Below are 21369 nucleotides of genomic sequence, written 5' to 3' on the forward strand. Positions count from 1 at the left end.
AACAACAACCCCCCTCTTTCGAGGACCGAAAGAAAGAAGTACAAAGTGTTGTATTACCATGGGGGGAAGGAAACGAGGGGGGTTGGTTTGAGCAAAGGGAGGGAAGCGGAGACAGCTAGCCAGAGAGAAGAAGAGGAGAGTGAGAGAGCAAAAGGCCAAAGGTTAGGCTAGCTTGCCTTTTTACGATAGACGTTTTCAGAGCCATACATCACACACGCACGCACAACATACAACGCAACAACACGCAACCACACAACACACAAATCACAAATCACACAGGAAGAATGAGGCCTGGGGGGAGGGGCTTAAGTGAGGGCGATACTATATTGGCGGAGTTTGGTTGATATGGGTCTAATACATTTTTCAGTCATCGTCGGTTCTTCCCTCTGATCAAGTATATACCTAACCTATGTTTACGGAGAGCCTGCACCGGTGTCTGTCTGCATTGCCATATTCGCTTTCTTTCTTTCTTTCCTTCTTTCTTTTTTCCCCCCCTCACCTCGTATCGCGTAAAATGAATGAATGGTATGTACCCGATCAACAACATCTGAGTACCTAGGTACTTTGAAGAAGGGTGTAATAGGGGCGATAAAATATGATATAGCTGGCTTAGTTTAGGTGGAATAACTATAGGCTAGGTTAAGGTACCTAATATATAATGATCAACTACCACAGTACCGTAGTATTGAGTATCCTCGTCTCGTCCCACGATATCGGCTTCTCCCCCGCGATGCTCATGCGTATCTTGAAGTGCCGGCGGTGCCAGTGCCTGACGAAACGATGAGCTTCGGCGTTATCCACGAAGGGGATGATGAAGCGGGGATACCGCCTATACTTCCTATCGTCGTCTTCCTTAAGCGTTTTCCCTTCTCCCCCAGCCGCCGTCTTACCACCATAACCACCACCATCATCATCCATCATCGCCTTTCCCTTCTCCCCTCCTCCTACCCCGTCACTTTGTCCCTCAAGCCACTCCGGCTTCCCCGCGATCCGCTCGGCCTGATCCAACAAACTCCCCTCGAAGCTCCCGTCTACTTCTTCTTGCTGCTGCTGCTGCTGCTGCTCCATGTCGTCCAGCTGCTTCTTCAGCACGCTCTTGCCGAACGGCAGGATCCCGCGCTCGAGGCTCGTCACCCCCCACGGCAGGTTCCGCTCCCGCCCGTCCTCCTCGATCGCCCGCCGCAGCCAGTCGACCGACATGCGGCCGCCGTCCACGGACACGAGCACCAGGTGCTTGGAGCCGGCGCGGTCCGCCAGCCGGTCGACGAACGCGACGCCGCCGACGTCCAGCTCCTCGATGCGCACGCGGCTGAACCCGCTCGACACGTCCAGGTAGTACCGCTGGCTGGGCGGCACGAGCGTGAACGCCCGCAGGTCCGCGGCCACGTCCTCGCTGCTGCCGTCGGCGGCGGGCAGGCCGGGCGGCGGGGGCACGGAGGCAGGCGACGGCGACGAGGTCGGGTGGCGTCTGCTGCTGCTGCTCGCCCGGCCCCTCTTGTTGTTGTTGTTCCGCCGGCGGTGGTGCGCGCCCGGCACGTGCGCCTTGCCCAGCTGCCACAGCCGCTCGACCTCGTCGCAGTAGGCGGCGGCCGCGGCCTCCCGGTCGAACAGCACGAAGTAGTGGCCCAGCGCCTGCAGGGTGTCCGGGTCCCGCGCCTGGATCACCCGCGACAGGCCGCCGACCCAGCCCTCCACATGCGCGCCCTGCGGGCCCAGCCGCTGGAAGTCGCTCTCCGTCAGGTGCTTGCTGGCCGCGGAGAGGATGAGCATGCTCTTCGCGCGCAGGGGCACGTCGGCCGGGGATTTTCTTCCGTCGTTGCCGATGTCGTCGTTTACGTTGTTGCCCTCCTCGTCGGAGGGAGACGGAGAGGGGGAGGGGGAGGGGGGCTGCGGGGGGTCGTCTAGTAGGTGTTCGGCCCAGGAGGGTTTGGGGGTGGTATTTTTGTTGAGGAGAGTTTTGGCTTCGTCGGGGAAGAGCTGCTCGAAGAGGGAAGGGCGGTTTTTGGGTTTCTTGGGCGCAGCATCTTGGTCTTGTTCCTGTTCCTGATCTTGATCTTGATCTTTGGCATTATTTTGTTGTTGTTGTGGTGGTGGTGATGGTGGGGGAGGTTGGAGTCGGCTGGTGCTATTGTGCAGCAGCGCGGTATGCGATGCCTGCCATTGCCATTGACATTGCCATGCTACTGCAGCGGCCGCGGCTACCGATCGTGAAGATGGCCGGTGGAGCTGTCGTAAGAGCATGAGGCGGCGAGTTGGGACGCCCAGCGCATTGCAGTATTTTAGTTTTGCAGACGCGGAAGCTGGAGAGAGAATTGGATTGTCGATAAAAAGCCAGGGTTGGAGGCTAATTGCAGGTGACTGTTCTTTTTTTCATAGGGCTTTATTGGCCTATAATTTAGAAGGAGGGGGGTTTACTTTACAATTCGCACGGTATTATCTCTATTATACCGCTAGAAAGGGAGTTTATAAAGTAACACAAGCAATTTTGATTGGGTTATTAGTTCTGTTATAAAAGGTCCACACTGTATTTTTACTGTCTTATCGCACAATACACTCGACTAGGTACCTAACCATGATATCTTCTCATCCATCTACATCTCCCTTTTACTTCACGTTTGTGATCTATAATTTAGAAAATAGTTCTTCTTTAAAAATCCAAGGAACTACGATTTTGTAGTTATTTTAATGCGACAATGAACAATATTATCACCTTTAGTGTCTATAAAGTTACTAACGACCCGCCTGGGCTACCTTAAGGTATTAACAGGTCCCTAGAGAATTTTTATTCATATCAGGTACCTTGGTAAACTCGTTAAAACTTCCACTTATACAGTTATAAGCACCTAAACCTACTACGCTCACTTACACAATAACTTCTCCTGACAATGGGAAAGGACGATTTCAAAGTCCGGTTACAGCCGCAAGATGTAGCCAACCAAAAGAACCCCACGTATAAGAACGCCGCCAAAATCTTCATCCATCCCACCACCTTCGCCCAAGGGGGCTTTGTTACAGCGCATCTCTGCAACATCGAAACGGATGGGCCTACTCGATGGGAGGCCGTTGCGTGGCCGGCACCGGATAAGAATGTTGCGAATAACATCGTCTCCGTTAGCCGAGTTTTTCAAAAGCTGGCCAGTCTAGAACTCGGCCAGCTGGCTAAAGTTACTCCTGGCAATGGGCCGGTTCCCGATGCTGGGACGGTGATTATGAAAGAGATTACTCCAGATCCTGCGCCGTTGCCTGCTTCGGAACAGACGAGATGGCAATACTATCTTGAGAGTCGATTAGGTGAGTAGTTAAATTTTCATTCCTTACGCTTAATGGTTTCAATGTCGTGAGCTATGTCGTGTTAGATACTTCTCTTAATCCAATATAAGAGAAATGCCTATAGTCTTATATAAGGTATATATAATGGCACGGGAAAGAATCATGTCTCTATTTACTACGGATTTTAATAGATGTCACACTTGATATACTTTGTCTTTTTTTGCTCCTATTCGCGCATCACCTATCTAACAACGTCAACAGAGACAGCAGAATTCATCTTGCCGAGCATGTCCTTTGATGACGTCGTTCTGAATGGGTCAAGACGCTCGTTCGTGGTTATATCTGTAAATGGTAGGACCGACAGTGTAGCCAAATACGCCCCTGGCTTGACAATAGTTGAGTTTTCTAGCGAAGAAGCGGTCCAAACCAGGGGTAAGTTAGAAGTCAGCCCGCTACCGGGTATGAAACGCCAAATAGACGAGCTTAACGAATTCTTCAACGACTTTGATGTCGAGTTCGAAGGATATACTACACCGACTTACTCTTGTGGAATTGTTATATATGGAAGCCATGGGACGGGGAAATCGATGTTACTCGACCATATCGCTGCCACCAATTGGGGCAGAGTTGTTCGACTAAGCTATAATGACAAGCCGTCAACCATACAAACCTGTTTTAAAACTGCCCTCGAGCAACGCAGTCCGACTATTCTCTTATTAGATGATATAACAAGGTTAATAGGAAAGGAACAGTCAAATCGTCAGGTTATGATTGAGACCATCGGCGAGGGACTGGATGCTTTATCAAATAGGGCGCGCCAACAAAATAAGAGGCCGCATATCTTGGTGGTCGCTACTTGTCTCGACTACCTAAACGACATCCCCCACTCTCTTCAACGGCCCGGTCGCTTCGAGGAACACATCGCTCTTCCCGTCCCAGATGCACAAGGTCGCAAGGAGATCATCCGCTATCACAAGCCAACCTTCGCCCCCGATGTGTTTGATCAGCATGTATCAGACCTTGGTGACAGGACGCATGCGTATACTGGCGCAGATCTCCGTAAAGTCCTATACCGCGCAACTAAGGCGTGGAGGAAGCGGGTAGGAAGCCCTTCTAAGAAGGAACCCCTGATATGGGACGATGTGACTAAAGGGTTACAAGAAGTGCGACCTACAGCCATGCATGACATAAACCTCAAGCCGCCTACCGTGCGCTGGAGCGACATCGGTGGCTATGAGGAAGTTAAAGTTGCTTTGCAACGAGTGCTGCGACGTCCTACAGGTCCTCGAGCTAGGATGTCGAAGCCTCCGAAGGGCGTTCTTCTCTACGGCCCGCCTGGATGCTCTAAAACCATGACGGCCCAAGCCATGGCGACAGAATCCGACTTCAACTTCTTCGCCGTGAAGGGAGGTGAGCTCTTGAACATGTACGTGGGGGAGACTGAACGGTCGATTCGTAACCTGTTTAAACGAGCGCGCGAAGCCAGTCCTAGCATCATATTCTTTGACGAGTTCGACTCCATCGCAGGAACGCGATCAGGCGGAAGTACAGGCGGAGGCGTACAAGCACTTACCACGCTCCTTACCGAAATGGACGGGTTTGAGCGTATCGGGGAGGTATTCGTGCTAGCGGCGACGAACAAACCGGAACTACTAGACTCAGCGCTACGGCGACCGGGCCGTTTCGACGAGCTGATCTACGTGCCGCTGCCGGATGCCAAGGCACGCGAAGCCATTTTCGCCGCCAAAGCTAAGGAGCTCGGCTTCCCTGAGGACGGGACCATTGACATCCCCGAGCTGGCGCGCCAGAGCGAAGGATACTCGGGAGCAGAAGTCGCGCGGATCTGCGACAAGGCGTTCTGGGACGCGGATGAGAACGATGGCATCTCGGCGATGGGGGTGCTGCTTGCGGCGATACACAAGACGCCGAAGTTGGTCACGAAGGATATGTTGGATCATTATAGGGAGTGGCAGGAAAAGTTTAGGTCATAAGGGGGCATTTTACATATCAAGTGGCTAAAGCGTATATATGTGTGATATTGCCTTGTGATGGATAGGGGTAGATGCCTGTATAGACGCGGAGCTCAATGTCGCTGCCTGAAATTATGCCTGATGATACCGAGCCTATTTACTTGTTAATTGATCAGATTAGAACTTGTTGCCCTATACATGTTACCATATCTCATATCAGCCAGCATTAACTTCGCAATAGTCTAAACCCCAAAATTATTAGAGCCAGTAAAGTACGAAGAGTTAAACCATGGGATGACATAAAGGGGAGACAAAGGGAGTAGCTTTGTTAGTAGCAAACACCATGTTTCCAGTGTACTATGTAATGCATAATAAATGACAATTGCTACTAGGTAGTTGAACTTCAGGTAGACTACAATCACGCAATTCCTCAACCTAAACTTGAAAGTATAGTAAACTACCTACCTCATAAGGAACTACCTAAGATAGGTAGGTAGTCTCTACTATACAATACATTTCTCCACTTTTTCAAATACCTTGTAGAAGCAGCAGCTGTTCATGTTTATGTGAAGTTGACATATTTATGTTAAGGCTGCGCCCTCCGATATAGCCCGAACCAAGCTAACGCTGGCTTCTAGAGAGGAGGTGGAGAAGCAACCGTCGAAAAAGTAAGGTACCTCTCTCTTACTTAGCCGAAGGAAAGGGAAAAGGACTATACCATTCATTGTAACTGCCTCTCGATTATAAAATTGTCGTAATTCTCCAACTTAAATCATTAGGTCATTTTATTATTATTTTATCGAGACAGGGTATTTGTTTATTTACCTACCTAGGCACTCATTTCTACTACATCTCAATTAAATCCGGGTAAGGATAAGAAGAGGGTATATCAACCAAAAACAAACCTCGAAGGAAAAGACGGCCGGCTAGGGTAAAATGGACTCCAAGCAGTTCCGGGAAGCGGCTATATCGTCTATCGACGAAAGTAAGTCTTAACGCCACCCTCCCCTTTTTTTTTTAAAAAAAAAAGAGAAGAAGAAGAAGAAGACTGAAACTATTACCACTACTAAGATATTATATATAGTCATCAAATACTACGACACCATCGAAGAGCGTCGTGTCGTCTCAAACGTGGAACCTGGTTATCTGAGAAAGCTGCTGCCCTCGGAAGCCCCTCAGAATGGCGAGGCTTGGGCTGATATCCAGAAAGACCTGGAGTCCAAGATCCTCCCAGGCATAACCCATTGGTTCGCACCCTTCAACTTTCTATCTGTTCGTCCTTATGTGCGATGCATTTTTGGGTTAACGAGAAGGGAAATCTATTAGGCAATCGCCCAATTTCCTGGCGTGGTTCCCTTCTTCCAGCAGTTTCCCGGCCATGCTCGGTGAGATGTACTCAACTGCTTTCACCGGGGCTGCCTTCAACTGGATCTGTTCACCCGCCGTTACTGAGCTGGAGACTATTGTGCTCGACTGGCTAGCTAAGGCTTTTGACCTACCCTCTTGCTATCTCTCTACGGGACCTACGAACGGTGGCGGCGTCATCCACGGAACCGCCTCCGAGGCCATCGCTACTGTTATAGTCGCCGCTCGTGACAAGTACTTGCGTGAAGCCACAGCACATATCACTGACGAGGAAGAACGTGAGGATGCCATCGCTATCCGCCGTAGCAAACTCGTGGCCCTCGGCAGTGCCTCCGCCCACAGCGCTACTAAGAAGGGAGCCCAGATCGCAGGCGTAAGATTCCGCGTTATCCCCGTCTACGACACTGATGACTATCGGATAACGGGCGCCGAGTTGCGCCGCTCCATTCAAGAACTGCGCGCCAAGGGCCTTGAGCCCTTCTTCCTGACTGCTACCCTTGGAACCACCGACACGTGTGCTATCGACGATATGGAGGGAATCGCATCCGTATTAGCGGAACTGGCACCCGAAGGCCCCGGTGAGATCTGGGTACATGTCGATGCTGCATATGCAGGAGCCGCTCTGATCTGCCCCGAATACCAGCATCTTGCGAAGCCGTTCGAACGCTTCCACAGCTTCAACATGAACTTGCACAAGTGGCTGCTAGTCAACTTTGACTGTAGCGCAGTCTGGGTGCGCAACCGCAAGCATCTGACCGATGCTCTGAGCGTTTCGCTGCCGATCTTAGAGAACCAGCACACTGATTCCGGACTCGTAACGGATTACCGCGACTGGCAGATACCGTTTGGAAGGCGGTTCAGATCCCTTAAGGTTTGGTTTGTGATACGCACCTACGGCATCGAGGGCCTACGCGCACACATCCGAGATCGCATCAAGTATGGCAAGACGTTCGGCGAGCTTCTCGGGACGCGGCCGGATCTCTTCGAGATCATAGCAGGCCCGCGGTTCGCCCTTACCGTATTCAAGATGGCGAAGAGGGACTCGACGCCCGCAGGGCAGAACGAGTTCACCAAGAAGGTGTACAACGCTATCGTGGAGGATGGCCGGATCTTCCTGTCTAGCACCATGGTTGGTAATGTGTTCGCCATCCGGCATAACCCGGCTGCGGTTACTGTCGAGGAGCGTCACGTCAAGAAACACTTCGAAATCATAGTTGAGGTGGCTGAGAAGACGATTGCTTCGAAGTAGATGGATAGAGAAGAACGAGACGAGGAGTGTATTTAGTTAACTCACTAGAACTGCATCATATAAGTGTGGAAGTGTGGTATGTGCCTACCTAGATAAAAGGCGAAATAAAATTTGAGTCTGAAATATGCATAATGCTAGGTACCTAATGCTACTTCGTTTGCTCGTAATCTCGTGAACTCGTAAGTACATGGGAGTATAATACAAATGCATCCAAATGCATATTTCAATATTGACTGACGTCTCTCCGCCGCACACCACATGTGGTCGGCAATAACCGTTGTACAGCAGGCCAGACGTTATATCAAAACCAAATGTTTCTCTTGACACATTTTCCTCCTTTTTCAATGGTTTGGATGGTATGCTCAAATCATGAGAGCGATAATAAGTGGTAAGTATATCGTTATATCTCATACCCGTAATCCCAATACCAACTACCAAGAGTCGCGACGATCGCTTCTTCCACGATACTCTCGATCTCGATGTCGAACCCAATCCTGATCCCAATCCCGATTCAAATCTGTCTGGCCATCGTCATCATTGTTCTCGTCGTTGTAGTATCCCCTATCGTACCGTGCTTGTTCGTAATACCCGCCGCCCTCGTCGTCGTCGTCGTCGTTGATATACCGCGGGCCCTCCTCCTCGTACCGTGGTGGCATATTATCCACCGATTGCATACGATTGACATCATCATCATCATCATTATCATCATGGCGATAATGATGACGACGGTGGTGGTGGTGTTGGTGGTGGTTCCTCCGACCCAGTTCCACGTCGACCGTGTCCCTGCCTACGCTGTACTCACTACCACCATTACCGCCATGACTCCTCGGCCGACTGCTCCATCTGTCCTCGCTGTCTCGGGTACTTCTACTCCTCCTCCTGCTCCTACTACTACTACTGCTAGTCTCGCCATCGTACGATCCGCCACGACCCTGTTGATTGTCCCTTCGTCGTCGCAGCTCGTTACTGTTATCTCGTCCCTGCTGCTGCTGCTGTTCCTCGCGCTCCTTCCGCTCCTCGTGCTTCTGAACCTGCTTCTCGATGTTCCAGGCCAGCCCGATGCCGATCAGCCCGAGGACCAGCGGCTCCTTCCACGTGAACGGGTGCTCCTTCTCGAGCTGCTTGCGGCGCGACCGGTGCTCCGGGTGCGCGCGCGAGGGGAGGTAGTTGCGCGGGTTGACGGGGGCGAGTTTACCCATGATTTTGTGTGTTTCCTCGTGGTATGCAGCGGATCGGATCTTAACTAATAAGAATATGACAGGTAGATAGGTAGGTAGGTGTTTGCCGTTAGCTAATACTCCAAGTATAAGGGGAGCATGAGTTCTTAGAAGATAATTCAGTATGTTTCACTACCTAAGGTAGGTGGGTTAGGTAGTTGGATATTTAGGTAACTATGATATAGAGAAATTGTACATTTGGGCTTGGTTAGCCCACGCCTTTAAATATATACCTAGATAGGTAGCTTATGCTACCTACAGCCAACGAAGGGGATCGTGCTATGTAAGAAGCGAACGGGAAGCCCAATAAGTCGCACGGCAGAAACCCGAAGCGAAGCGAAGACTCTCTCCACGGGGCACGTACGTAGTGCATAACCTACATGCCTAACCTCCAGACGACGTGTTCCAAAAGGGGCGGGCTCGCCCCTGGCAAAAAACGATATGCGCGGGATGGCGTCGAATGCCATCATCGAACGAAAAGCGGAAACCCGCAGCTAAGCTATTCGATGAGAGGCGAGGGGGGAAAAGCCATGCAAGTCTCACGATCAGGGGTTGTTCGGAGTTTGGGATAGGATATGATGTCATCCCTCAGATCCTTGGGGCCTGGGGGAAAGGTGAGTTGAATGCGTCGATGCGAGGCTTATCCCGATTCGGTCTGGTTAGCTGCTTTGCTTTTTCCCTTTTTATTCTCCCATTGCTTTTTTTGGGAAACCCCCAGGTCAGATTAATACCTAATAGGAATCCATGACCCCGATGACGACGGTTCCGCCAAAAACGCCAACAAAACAACTTTTTTCTTCCTTCCTTCCCGTCTGTCGTCATGTCCATCTCACGCATCGGAGGAGCGAATAGAGGAAAAAAGAAAAAAAAAACCTCCGAAGTAATAGTAACCACATGACATATCCAGCATGCCCACGAAATCGGGTTTGTCCTCTCCCAAATGAAGGTTGTGTAAGAGGCTGTACACTGTCGAATGATGCCGCGTTTCGCTGCAGCTTGCTTGCACGTTTTTGATTCCCTGCAGACCAACATTTTGGTTTTCGTAACAGCCCCCCGAGTTGGCTGCGTCCAGTTATCGACGTCTGTCATGTAAGCCGATATCAGATCGAGAATTGTTGCGTAAGCGTGTCAAACGATAACAGCTCTCGTCCCTTTTCGAATATACGATAACACACACCCCCTAGCCCCTTTTTGATCTCACTTCAATGACCATCGATGCCGCTTTTTTGTCGCCCGTTCCGTCTGGTCTATCCACCGCTCGATAGAACCTGGGGATCGCCCACTAGGTACCCCCAGCGGAGCCTGGCGTTTTAATATCTTGTCTCTCGTAGGAGTAGTAGGCTTCTTCGGTTGTTTCCTCTTCGGTCTCGATGGAGTCGGGCTCTCCAATTCGCTGCTGCTGCTGCTACTGCCACTACTGCTGCCGCTCGTAGTCTCCGGGCGTTCCCCCTCTTCTTCTTCTTCTTCTTCCTCCTCCTCTCGGCGGCGCATCTCCTCCACGTAGCGTCGAAACATCAAAGCGGCACCCAGGAGGAAAAACTTTTTCTTCGCTTTGCTTCTCTCCTCTTCCCTGTCCATTTCCCATCTTCTTTCTCTTTCCTTTTCCCTTCTCCTGTCGATCTCTTCTTGGCGTCTTTTTTGCGATTCTCTGATGATCGAGCTTTGCTTGCGAGTAACCGCCATGGTTTGTCGAAGAAAGGAAACGGACGGACACGCGCAAAAGAAGAGGTAGGTAGAGGAGTTTTATATTAGGTAGGTATTTAAATATTAGGTTAGGTACGCGTATATATGATGAAAAAAAAGACGCGTGAAAATTTTTATATAGGCATGAAGAAATAGTGCCGTCTTATTATTCAGTCGCGTCGAGTGGTGATTTAAATGAGGGTTCATTGATTGTTCATAGTTTCGTCAGTGCGGGAGACTTAGCCAATCATATGAGCCGAACTCAGCTAATTAGGAAGACGGCCTCGCACAGTGAAACCCCTGAGGATAACCTAGACTTTTAGCTTATAACCCTAGATACTATTACTAGGAAGCCGGTGGCCGAAACGATAGAGAAGATCTTATATATATCTCATATACCTATTTGTATACCAAATACACAATGGTTTGCATCTGCCGAGTTAACTATATGTTGTTCTAATAAGATTCTGACCCTCCTTTCGCCTGTGATAGGCCCCTATTCCCCAATCAAAAGATATATGAACCTTCTCTCAAGAAATGAAATGGACGTTTGTCATTTTTTGAATAAGGAAGCGATGTGATAGATGTGGCAGCCAGCGCGAATTTATTGTCTATGCAAACCTATTCCTCTTATAAAATTGTATGTCTAATGTTCACTTCCACTGCAGCTTGACGTTTACTCGTCTGCTGTGATACCAACTCTGAATATTTTTATATGAGCATTTTCGTAGAAAAACGCGAGGATAAACCAATAATATTCGAGCTTCTCGAGCCTAGTTTCACAAGCCATGGTTGATGGAATGTTAGATATTATAGTCATTCGAGAGAAAGAGAGAGATGACCTCGTACTGTGAAGCATCTCTTCCTGTTCCTGGTATAGCAGTTTTCTTATAGGATGTATCAACATAGCTAGATTCCAGCACTACTAACAAGCACATTGCATCACCATCGCGGAACGCATAGCATGATTTATACCTTGATAGTCCATGGACACCTGTATTTCTTAAAGGAGTTTTCCACCGGTGGTTACCGATGGGCGGAGCCGTAAGGCTTTTGGGTCCGTACCAGCGTTTACATTTGTGCCTGATAGTCTCTTGAATTTCACTGGTGAATATAAGGGTGTTTCTAGGTTGATCACACCACAATCTCGTGGATATATTGTACCATCAGATATCGCCCCATTGCGAGTACTGGACTGGCCCTCATCCATTCTTTGACGGAGAGCGTATCGGCATTGAGAACGAATGAAAGCTGGTTAGGCCCATAAAAGAGAAGAGCACGGGCTTTCTATTAATCGTAAAACGATGTAGTGAATTTCTTTCCGAAGTTGTATTTAGAGCGAAATGGATATTTTGAGGCTAGTATAAGCCATATACACCGAGAGACATGGCGTAGGGTCTATCGTCCAGAGATACTGCGAAGGACCAGGGACTTATACGAAAATATTCGAAGCATCTGGATGATTTCTCCCGAAGAAGCAGATGTCCTCGGTCAGGAATGAGTCCTTAGGTGGCATAGTTGGAAATATATTTATGAGAAAGTCAGGAACGCCTGCAAGAAATTGGCTTTTCTTTTTTTTCTTTTTTTTTTTTCTTGTGTAGGAGTATTCCGGCCTCGTAAACAAACGGTGCGAGTTTCTTGGAGTTAGAGTCGGCCTGGTTATGCTCACTCATAGCCAAAAAAAAAAAAAATTAATACTTTGTTAAAGAACCAATTACTCTATACTTGTGATAGAAGATGACGGTCGAAGTGAATTAAGTTGATAGATACTAAATTGGTTGAGGTTGGAATTGATGCAGCATGCAGGCATGAAAGAAGAGAAGGAGCTGTGACGTCAATCTTTAAGGGTCCTTAAGCTAACGAAGCTCCTTAGCGGCAGATCCCCTGACCAACTGCTAGAGCTGAGGCATTCGGAAGCTCTGATTGGTTAGCCCTAGAGACGTGGCTTCTTCTGCCGCGCGTTCTAGCACCTAACATCCTACTGATCCTCCAAAAGCTTCAGGTGCCACCTGGAATTAACGATGTGCGACTTCCAATTTTTGAATACCTACCTCCTAAGCAAACGAATTAAAAAAAACCCAATTTAAGTTGACGACTGGCCAATGCAAACAATACGTCACTTCATTGCTTAATTACTTATCCAATCTCATCCAATCTTAGCATTTCACCTTTAACAGGTAAACTTTAACCCCAAGAAGCACACTCCAATGTGAACGCCTGGGGATCGCAACCATGGATTTACTCAATTCGGTCACTTTGACCTTGAAAGAGACACCCCCGCATACGCTATTTGCTGCGTTTACCGGATTGACCATTTTAGCCTTCTATGCTGTATGAATCACATTCTATCTCTATCTATCAAATCAATGACGATAGTTTCTAGTTAGGCTAACAGGTAGTTACTTACTTATTTATAGCTCTATGCCCTACTCCATCTCGTCGCACCCAAACCTCGAGCCGTACTCCCTTCCGAAAAGACTTATATCACAACCACACCCACCGGCACCGAGAGACGGCAGCTACCATGCTGGCATGACCGATGGCTAGCCGACCGGCGCGCAAGCGAGGCCAGGGCCAAGAACGACGACCCAACCCAACTCGACATCGCGGACACCGGAGTCATCGAGCCCGCCGAAGTCCGCATGAGCGTCGTGTTCCCGGCTTACAACGAGGAAGACCGCATCCTACCGACCCTCGAAGAAGCAGTCGAATACCTCGACGCCACGTTCGGCCGCGACCCTCGCCCGAAGCACAGCAACGCTCCCCCCCACGCGAGACGAGCCCCCGTCCCGACCCCCCCTAGACACGTTAAGAACGCGCCGCGCGAGGACCTCGCCGGGTACGAGATCATCATCGTGAACGACGGGAGCACGGACAAGACGGCCGAGGTGGCGCTGGACTTCGCGCGCAAGCACGAGCTGCACGACATCCTGCGGGTGGTGACGCTGGAGCGCAACCGGGGCAAGGGCGGCGGCGTGACGCACGGGCTGCGGCACGTGCGGGGGGAGTACGCGCTGTTCGCGGACGCGGACGGGGCGTCCAAATTCAGCGACCTGGGAAAACTGATGGAGGGGTGCGAGGAAGTCGTCGACGGGTACCACCGCGGGGTAGCGATCGGGAGCCGCGGCCACCTGGTGGGCAGCGAGGCGGTGGTGAAGCGGTCGGCGCTGCGCAACTTCCTCATGCGCTCGTTCCACCTCGTGCTCGCGATCCTGACCCCGCCCGCCACCTCACGCATCCGCGACACCCAGTGCGGCTTCAAGCTCTTCTCGCGCGCCGCCCTGCCCCACGTCGTCCCCTACATGCACGCCGAGGGCTGGATCTTCGACATCGAGATGCTCATGCTCGCCGAGTCCGCGCCCGCCGTCCCCGTCCTGGGGAGCGACGGAGCCGTCATCGGCAGCAGCCCCGGCATCAAGGTCGCCGAGGTGCCCATCGACTGGCACGAGGTCGGCGGGAGCAAGCTCAACATCATACAGGATAGCATAAAGATGGCCATCGGCCTAGCTGTGCTGAGGGCTAGCTGGATGATGGGCGTGTACCGGCGGCGGCTGACGTAGGATGCAGGCTGAATCAGCACAGCATAGAGGGAAGGGTCAGGGAATATAAGGGTGGAATAAATGCCGATAGGCTGTGGAATGCCATTGCCTATGCTGGATTTACCATTTAAATCAGCACAGTCGTATTATACTGCATTGCGTTTGTTTTTATAACGTTGCATTAGATATCCGGCGGAACGAATAGAGAAAAGTTCTTCCTTAAATTGTTGCTTTTTGACGTATGAGATGTGATGTAAATAAGTCTGTCTACCCTAACCAGGTGGATCATGACCTTTGCTTTCAAGTGTTTCTTGAAAAATGAAAGGAGAAACATGGGGATATTTCGTAGGAAGCATACATAATACCTACCTGGTACGCAAAGAGGTCGTCGTCAGTCGGCTACTTTGTTTCCCATTCATCATCATATTTGTAGATTCCTCTATCTTTTGAGTTGCGTGAAATGACAGAGCAACAGAAAAACACAAGACCAGGCTACTTTCAATGAGCATTTCACAAATCATCGATACCGTCAACCTCATCTGAATCATTAAAATTAACTATTGCTTTGTATCCGTTGAGCCGTAGATTCTAATCCTCGTCTTCGTCTTCATCTCCTTCTTCATCATTTTCTTCTCATGTCTCTTCCTCGTGTTCACCGGGCCAGTAACGTCAAAAAAAATCAAGCCCAGCTATCGTCCCCAACCACCGAGCAGACATGTCCGCGTGTATCCTCTAGGATCTACTTGCTTGTATGTGTATATGTGTGTATGTATGCGAGTGAGTCAAACAAGCCTCTCTCTCTCTCTCTTCCTCATAATCCCCGAAGAAATCCAGGGATGGATTTCAGCAGGTCCGCTCTTGCATTATTAGTCAGTGTATAGATACCAAAGAGACCCTCTCCCCAAAGTCTCTCTTCTTCCGCATTATATGTAGGTATTTCTCTATCACAAGCCAGGCAGGCAAACTTTCGACACCGTCAACAATAACAACATAATTCCCATCCACCCCCACCCACCGACTGACTGACTGACCGATTAATCACCTAAACAAACGCCTCGCGATACATCACCGGCAAGAAAACCCTACTCGCGGTCCAGAGGAGCCAGAACGCGTTCCACAGCAGGACGGGGACCTTCCAGAGCCCGGTGGCCTTCCAGTCGAGCCAGATGGCGAGGAAGGCGACGGAGAAGAAGTGGTACGCGAGCACGAGCGGGTCCGGGATCAGCCCGCCCAGCATGCCCATGGGGTCGCGCACGACGCCGCGCTCGAAGTACGCGAAGCACCCGCGCTGCAGCTTCGCCAGCTGCGCGTCCCCGGCCGCCGCGAACAGGCTGTACAGCGCCATCGCCAGCACGTTGATGATGGACGTGAGCCGCTTGCGCCGCCAGTGCAGGGCGTCCAGCGCGCGCGACACCGCCGCCGTGTCGCCCAGGTCCGCGATCGGCGCCAGCAGGTCCCGCAGGAGCACGGCGTCGTTCAGCGCGACCGTCATCCCGCCGCCCGTCAGCGGATGCCGCATGTTCATCGCATCGCCGAGGATCGCGAGCCCGGGTGTGGCCGACTGCTTGGTGGGCGGGAGCCAGCTGTTGGGCATGCTGGGGGGGATCTTGGCGTCGCGCTCGAGCGCGGCGCGGAACGAGGGCTGGACGGACGGCGGCAGGGCCGGGAGCACCACGTTGGCCATGTAGCCGCGGACGCCGCCGTTGGCGACCGAGGCCTGGGGCAGCTTCTCGGGGACGTCGACCAGGACGCGGGTCTCGCGGGAGCCGATCTGGTAGATGAGCACGGGGCTGGGGGCGCCGATGACGACGTGACCGAAGCCGGGGCTCGGCAGCTCGCAGTCGAGGAGCTCGAGCGCGTAGAACTTGCTGCGGACCTGGGGCACCTCGCGGATGTACTGCTTGCGGAAGCGCGAGGCGTAGCCGTCCGCCACGATCGTCAGCTGCCCGAAGAAGTAGTCGGGCACCTTCTCGCCCGTCTCTGCGTTCGTCGTGCGCGTCTCCACGCCCAGGATCTCCGGGTTGTGGTCGCCCTTGACGGTGCTCACGGCTTCGGTCTCGAACACGCTGATGTTGGGGTGGTTGAGGCAGGCCTTGCGGAGTTGGGTGATGAAGCGGCCGTGGTGGAAGCTCTTGCCCTGGGGTCTCGGGGGCTCGTCGTCGTCATCTTTAGCCTTCTCTTTCGTATTCTTATTCCCATTCCCATTCGCATGTGTCTTTTCTTTCCCGTCCGGTCCGAGCAGGCCTGGTATCCGGGGGTAGGGCATCTGGACGTTCTTGCCGTAGAAGAAGACGCTGAAGCCGTGGCAGGGCTGGCCGTCGATGTCCTCGATCGTGTGGCCGAGCCCGAGCTTCCGGAGGGAGTTGATGCCGCCGGGCTGCATCAGCTCGCCGACGATCCGGTTGGGCTCCTTGAGCCACCTCTCGAGGAGGATCACGCTCCGGCCCTGCTCGGCGAGGGCGTACGCGATGGCGCACCCGAAAACGCCGGCACCGACTACGACGACCTCGGCCTCATGGTGTTTGGCTCGTCGCTCGGGGAGCGTTTCTACGACGACAGTAGTTTCGCTCATTGGGAAACGGCGGGGAAGAAGGGGGGGGATGTTTATTGCTTGGGTTAGGTATGTAATTAAAAGGTATGTCTTATAAGGATCGAGGAACGTAAACAATAGTTTAAAGTATGGTCTTGTCTCTTTGTCTTATCTTGTCGTGTCGTGTCGTGTCTTGTCGTGTCGGTGAAGCTTCGTCTTGTATTAAGTACCTCTGGGTAATAGTAAGGTGGGTATCGCGGGTTGAATTGGACTTCGTATAAGGACCCTAATAAGAAAATATTCTGTAATAGAAAAATAAAAAAAGAGAAAGACCGGATGGACTTTAAATATTTATTTAAACATTCATATGTACCTAGCTCTTCCCCCCCTCTGTTTTTTTGTGTTAAGAAAAAAAGAGAGCCACACAACGACTCACTCGAGTAAAGAAAGGTAAGTAAATACCTAAGAATTAGGGGTCGTCGGGAGCTAAAAGCAGAAATGGTCGAATTATAGAATGTGAAATGGGTAATGAATACAATAAAACCCCAAAAGAGCTGATTCTCTCAGATCATGATGGTTCGACGAATCGTCCCATGTATAAGTGATATTCGTTTTTATACCCCTTATGGTTTTTTTTTCCTGTTCCTCTTTTTTCTTTTTGGTTTTGTTCCTGGCTTGCACATGCTTGCCAAGCCCAATATTATGACCCATGCTGCCATGCTATCCCCACAGTCCGGTTGTCCAATAAGAAGAGACGAGTTTAATGATATAAAAAACTAACAAGTACCTAAAAGACGGGAGCAACGCCATTATCGTTCATCGTACTGAGCCTATCATGTTATCCCCTGAACTATGACCAAAAACGCCATGTTGTAATCCATAATTCGTGGAGAAACATTGGGAAATAGAAATCAGATAACAGGTACCTACCTACCTAGGTAATCAGTGAAAGCTCTCGGAGTTTTGAAAGAACGCCATCCAGGTGGACAAGCCTAGCTACTTAAGGTAATTAGTAGTACACCAGTACGGTTACCTGCGTCTTGTCCAACTTTAGGAGTTATACGACTGTCCAGTTAAAATGGTTAAAATGTACTTGAAAGCCAACACGGTAAATACCATGTAAGCAGTTAGGTACCTGTTATATACCATACCTTAAGTAGGTACTATATGTTCTAAAGATGTCCCCGTATAACCAACACTCGGGGGCAATATATACCTTTCGGGATATATACAGATATACAGATAATATGCAATGTCTATTACGCGGCAGCCCGTTTCGTTTACTCTTCTTGCAAAGGGCTCACTGCCACTGCAATTCTTCGGGGCCTTCGCCGTCCGGCAAACCCCGCATATCCGACAGCGCATCCTTCATGATCCTCAGCGTCTCGTTGGCGATATTTTTACTCTCCCTCCTGATTTTCTCCCGCCGCCTCGCCACCTCCCTCCTCCCGTGCTCTAGAATATCTATTATAGCATCCGTCGTGCGGTCGGGAGCCATTTTCTTGACCAATTTTATCGTCCGTTTTAGGTATAGATAGACGGGTCTGTCTCCGGCGAAATTGCTTTGGAGCAGGTCCTCCATCAGCTTTTCCGTTCCTTCCAAATCCCGCAGCGCCGGGTAGGTCATAAGCAGCGCCTTGAAGCATTCTCTAGAGAAGCACAGGTTCTCAGTACCGCTCTTGTCTACTGCTAGGTTGCATAGCGCGAGTGCCTTGCTGTAGTTGCCCAACTTAACGCAGAAGAGGGCCATGCGGGTGAGGATATCCGGGACGATAACAATGTGTAATGCTTCGAATTGCGTGATCAGATTCCTCATGTGAAGTAAAGCTTCTTTGGCCTCTGCTTGGAGATTGTTAAGCTGGAATTTGATGAATTCTGACACCGCCGAGCTGATGTCTTCGCCGCGATCGTACGCGATTTGTAATAGTTGCATCGCGGAAGCAGAGCCATTCTTGCCGTTCTTCAGCGTTGCGAATGTAGCTAAGCGAAGGCAATGTGGACAAGGGGGCATTCCAAACCTAATGGCGTTCTGGTAGATCGAAATCGCCGTTGCCGTGTTGCTATTACTTAGTTCTTGCTTCATCGCTTCGTAGACGTCTCGTCTATTGGACGTGTGGCCAGCATAAGCTAATCTATCCACTGCAATGTGAGATGGGTGCTGCGCTCTATTGACTGCGTTGCCATTCCTATCGGTTTTGCTGCCCTTCAATGCTGCTTGGCTTAAGATGCGTCGTGTCACATCATCAAAAGACACGTCAAGCCTTTCGAATTCGGTATAGAGATTCCGCAATTCGTTGTAGGGCATAGCCCATTTAGCATGGCAGTTGTGGAGGACTGAGTTGCAGAAACTCGAATCCATAGCAAATCCGACTTCGCTGCAGTATTGTAGCCACGATACGAAGCCTGAACTGTCATGGCATTGGCCGTATTTGTTTGCTACTAGCGTGACGATGTACCGATGCATGCGTACTCCTAGATGGCTGATGAAATGTGATACGAAATCGCGAACCTCTGAAGCAGTATGGCTCTCTGCAAATATTTTTAAGATTTGGATGAAAGCTTTATCATATTCATCTTCTTGCCCACGTCTTAGGGTCTGCATCTCAGCAAAAGCATTAGACACGCCGTCCCAGTCTCCAGCTTTAGCCATGGGCAAAATAAAAAGGCCTTTAAGGGTGACGTCCGTGGTCATATCTGGGAACTTTTCGAGAAGTTCCTCGCAGTATAACCTTGCCACATCATTCATCTCGGCCTTAATAGATAACTCGACCATTGTACGGTAGACTAAGTTCGAGTTTGTCACTCTGTCTAGGATGTCTATAGACAACATCGCGTCAAAGAGCGCCTTCAATGTTGGGAAGTCTCGGTTGCGATTCCAGTAGGCATGTAGCAGCTTCATGACCCAACGAGATCGTATGATTCCTGTACCTGCACCATCCATCCGACAGAGAGCGTCCAGTACGTGTTCAGCTTTCATACCCCCTAAAGCCTCGACAGAGGACACGACAGAATCGACCGTGTTGAAATAAGACCTGGCGTCAGGAGTCGTCTTCGAGAAGTTTAGCAAGAAGTATTTGAGTACGTGTTTGTGGTCGCGGTGTTCATGAAGCATTTGTATAGCCCATCCCATAAATTCGGAACTTTGGGTGATAGCAATTACTCTCCAGTAAACGTCACCGACAAGGCTAAATTGACCCAACATGAAGTTTTCGGTCATCAGCTGCATACCGAACTCTTCCAGCTCTTCGAAGCGCATTTGGGGTTTTTCTTTCAACGTCGCTAGAAATATGCGTGTCGCCGTAGATACGGCCTCTTGAGGGACGCGTCCGTTCTCGTCTACTTGGCGTAGGTAGTAGTTTATAAGAGGTATGGGTTGATGGGCGAAGAACTGGGACTCCTCGAGGGGGCCGATGCCGAGTATTGTAAGCAGGATCTTGGCAGCATCCTCTAAACGATTCTCTGCGTGAAAATCTCTGGAAAGTCGAATGGAAAGCTCAATCCATTGCTCATCTAACTGCTCAGAATAAGACCCACGGCATGCGTCCAAGAATCTTCTAAGAGCTTGGTCTAATCTCTCTTCATCATTACTATCCAGAATGCTAGTCACATCCGCAATGGCTCTACGGCGCTTATTTAGACGGATCTTGAGCATGGGACTAGAATATAAAGCTTGATACGTTCCCCAAGTCTTATGGGCATCGAATTCGGTTTCCGAGGGCCATAATTGCTGCCGAGAGGTATTCAATATATGTGCTACTGCTACATCATGATGCGTGGTTTGGGAGGACGAGGTTTCGGCTTGGGTAGTGGTCGTCGAGGGAGATTCCAATCCGTCTTCTGTCTTTACAGACGGCGCAGGGTTCGTATCTGGAGAAGCATCCTCGGGCGAGTGTTGCTGAGGAGACGTTTTAGAAGCAGAAGGACCATCGCGCGTCCTAACTGTATCATCTTCTACGTGGTGCCATTGGAATTGGTCCCCTTCTGCGAAAGCTGTTTCGTCGAGTCGCGCCGGAGTCGGGTCTGCCACGCTATGATATCTTTTAACCGCCTTGAGCTTCTCTTTATTCGACAGGGCGGTCTTTAAAGTACTAATTCGGCGCCTTCGATCTTCCAATATGACACCAATGGCACACGAAGTACCTAGGGCAATCCCTCGGAGGGCATGGATCGCAGCCTTCGACGGGATAGGCAACGGAGGTGGCATATCTGCGAAGCGTGTGCTGCCATGTCGAGGATTTGTTTTTTAATGCTTCTCCATAGCATTCTTCAGCCGGAGGTCTATGTATTTTTTTTTTTTTTAGAGCGCGAATGCTCTCGCAAGACCTTGAATGTAAATTTATTACCAGAGGTTTCGCGGATTTGCGGATTTGCGGATCGTAAGTTCAAAGATGATAATATCACGCCTGGATTGAACGTGGGTTAGGTAGCTAAGCTTTAGCTGCTAACAATGAACCAATTATTGCCCTGGAACCCCCACCAACCTTAAGGAACCGAGATCCAGGTGGTTATGCACATATGCAATTATCTGAATTTTACCTGCCATACG

At 50.4% G+C, this 21369-nt stretch overlaps 9 protein-coding genes across 9 annotated transcripts; 3 read left to right on the forward strand and 6 right to left on the reverse strand.

Moving 5' to 3' along the window:
• Nucleotides 1–269: 269 nt before the first annotated feature.
• Nucleotides 270–2354, reverse strand: F4812DRAFT_424760 (uncharacterized protein). Its single transcript, XM_047933853.1, has one exon. It carries the CDS (start codon nucleotides 2239–2241, stop codon nucleotides 667–669), a length of 1575 nt encoding a protein of 524 aa, XP_047791111.1. The 5' UTR covers nucleotides 2242–2354; the 3' UTR covers nucleotides 270–666.
• Nucleotides 2355–2594: 240 nt separating this feature from the next.
• F4812DRAFT_424761 (AAA-domain-containing protein) lies at nucleotides 2595–5438 on the forward strand. Its single transcript, XM_047933854.1, has 2 exons — nucleotides 2595–3291; nucleotides 3532–5438. The coding sequence occupies exons 1-2, from the start codon at nucleotides 2886–2888 to the stop codon at nucleotides 5259–5261; spliced, it is 2136 nt and encodes a 711-aa protein (XP_047791112.1). The 5' UTR covers nucleotides 2595–2885; the 3' UTR covers nucleotides 5262–5438.
• On the forward strand, nucleotides 5439–7984 carry F4812DRAFT_424762 (pyridoxal phosphate-dependent transferase). Its single transcript, XM_047933855.1, has 3 exons — nucleotides 5439–6225; nucleotides 6325–6487; nucleotides 6567–7984. The coding sequence occupies exons 1-3, from the start codon at nucleotides 6177–6179 to the stop codon at nucleotides 7852–7854; spliced, it is 1500 nt and encodes a 499-aa protein (XP_047791113.1). The 5' UTR covers nucleotides 5439–6176; the 3' UTR covers nucleotides 7855–7984.
• An 85-nt stretch (nucleotides 7985–8069) lies between these two features.
• On the reverse strand, nucleotides 8070–9398 carry F4812DRAFT_347384 (uncharacterized protein). Its single transcript, XM_047931682.1, has 2 exons — nucleotides 9331–9398; nucleotides 8070–9245 (listed from the first exon to the last, which is right to left on the reverse strand). The coding sequence occupies exon 2, from the start codon at nucleotides 9051–9053 to the stop codon at nucleotides 8286–8288; it is 768 nt and encodes a 255-aa protein (XP_047791114.1). The 5' UTR covers nucleotides 9054–9245; nucleotides 9331–9398; the 3' UTR covers nucleotides 8070–8285.
• On the reverse strand, nucleotides 9399–10322 carry F4812DRAFT_347383 (uncharacterized protein). Its single transcript, XM_047931681.1, has one exon. The coding sequence runs from the start codon at nucleotides 10158–10160 to the stop codon at nucleotides 9660–9662; it is 501 nt and encodes a 166-aa protein (XP_047791115.1). The 5' UTR covers nucleotides 10161–10322; the 3' UTR covers nucleotides 9399–9659.
• F4812DRAFT_458326 (uncharacterized protein) lies at nucleotides 10269–10754 on the reverse strand (the record flags this gene model as incomplete). The annotated part of the gene is made up of 1 exon (XM_047937345.1): nucleotides 10269–10754. One exon carries the CDS (start codon nucleotides 10752–10754, stop codon nucleotides 10269–10271), a length of 486 nt encoding a protein of 161 aa, XP_047791116.1.
• A 2001-nt stretch (nucleotides 10755–12755) lies between these two features.
• Nucleotides 12756–14517, forward strand: F4812DRAFT_424768 (glycosyltransferase family 2 protein). Its single transcript, XM_047933856.1, has 2 exons — nucleotides 12756–13085; nucleotides 13172–14517. Exons 1-2 carry the CDS (start codon nucleotides 12987–12989, stop codon nucleotides 14312–14314), a joined length of 1242 nt encoding a protein of 413 aa, XP_047791117.1. The 5' UTR covers nucleotides 12756–12986; the 3' UTR covers nucleotides 14315–14517.
• Nucleotides 14518–14827: 310 nt separating this feature from the next.
• On the reverse strand, nucleotides 14828–17472 carry F4812DRAFT_424770 (SE-domain-containing protein). Its single transcript, XM_047933857.1, has 2 exons — nucleotides 17260–17472; nucleotides 14828–17094 (listed from the first exon to the last, which is right to left on the reverse strand). Exon 2 carries the CDS (start codon nucleotides 16863–16865, stop codon nucleotides 15336–15338), a length of 1530 nt encoding a protein of 509 aa, XP_047791118.1. The 5' UTR covers nucleotides 16866–17094; nucleotides 17260–17472; the 3' UTR covers nucleotides 14828–15335.
• A 417-nt stretch (nucleotides 17473–17889) lies between these two features.
• Nucleotides 17890–21340, reverse strand: F4812DRAFT_424772 (uncharacterized protein). The gene has a single exon (XM_047933858.1). The coding sequence runs from the start codon at nucleotides 21025–21027 to the stop codon at nucleotides 18124–18126; it is 2904 nt and encodes a 967-aa protein (XP_047791119.1). The 5' UTR covers nucleotides 21028–21340; the 3' UTR covers nucleotides 17890–18123.
• Nucleotides 21341–21369: the final 29 nt, after the last annotated feature.

The sequence above is a fragment of the Daldinia caldariorum genome (assembly GCF_022478825.1).
Source record: "Daldinia caldariorum strain CBS 122874 unplaced genomic scaffold F4812scaffold_6, whole genome shotgun sequence".
NCBI lineage: Eukaryota > Fungi > Ascomycota > Sordariomycetes > Xylariales > Hypoxylaceae > Daldinia > Daldinia caldariorum.

What these genes read in the sequence shown, in the direction of transcription:
- F4812DRAFT_424761 (XM_047933854.1), top strand. Translation starts at nt 2,886, where the DNA reads ATGGGAAAGGACGATTTCAAAGTCCGGTTACAGCCGCAAGATGTAGCC. An exon ending in CTATCTTGAGAGTCGATTAG is followed by an intron (nt 3,292 to 3,531) that starts GTGAGTAGTTAA and finishes CAACGTCAACAG; the next exon opens with AGACAGCAGAATTCATCTTG.
- F4812DRAFT_424770 (XM_047933857.1), bottom strand. Translation starts at nt 16,865, where the DNA reads ATGAGCGAAACTACTGTCGTCGTAGAAACGCTCCCCGAGCGACGAGCC.
- F4812DRAFT_424762 (XM_047933855.1), top strand. Translation starts at nt 6,177, where the DNA reads ATGGACTCCAAGCAGTTCCGGGAAGCGGCTATATCGTCTATCGACGAA. An exon ending in TATATCGTCTATCGACGAAA is followed by an intron (nt 6,226 to 6,324) that starts GTAAGTCTTAAC and finishes TATTATATATAG; the next exon opens with TCATCAAATACTACGACACC. An exon ending in CTCCCAGGCATAACCCATTG is followed by an intron (nt 6,488 to 6,566) that starts GTTCGCACCCTT and finishes GAAATCTATTAG; the next exon opens with GCAATCGCCCAATTTCCTGG.
- F4812DRAFT_424760 (XM_047933853.1), bottom strand. Translation starts at nt 2,241, where the DNA reads ATGCTCTTACGACAGCTCCACCGGCCATCTTCACGATCGGTAGCCGCG.
- F4812DRAFT_347384 (XM_047931682.1), bottom strand. Translation starts at nt 9,053, where the DNA reads ATGGGTAAACTCGCCCCCGTCAACCCGCGCAACTACCTCCCCTCGCGC.
- F4812DRAFT_347383 (XM_047931681.1), bottom strand. Translation starts at nt 10,160, where the DNA reads ATGACAGACGTCGATAACTGGACGCAGCCAACTCGGGGGGCTGTTACG.
- F4812DRAFT_424768 (XM_047933856.1), top strand. Translation starts at nt 12,987, where the DNA reads ATGGATTTACTCAATTCGGTCACTTTGACCTTGAAAGAGACACCCCCG. An exon ending in CCATTTTAGCCTTCTATGCT is followed by an intron (nt 13,086 to 13,171) that starts GTATGAATCACA and finishes ACTTATTTATAG; the next exon opens with CTCTATGCCCTACTCCATCT.
- F4812DRAFT_424772 (XM_047933858.1), bottom strand. Translation starts at nt 21,027, where the DNA reads ATGCCACCTCCGTTGCCTATCCCGTCGAAGGCTGCGATCCATGCCCTC.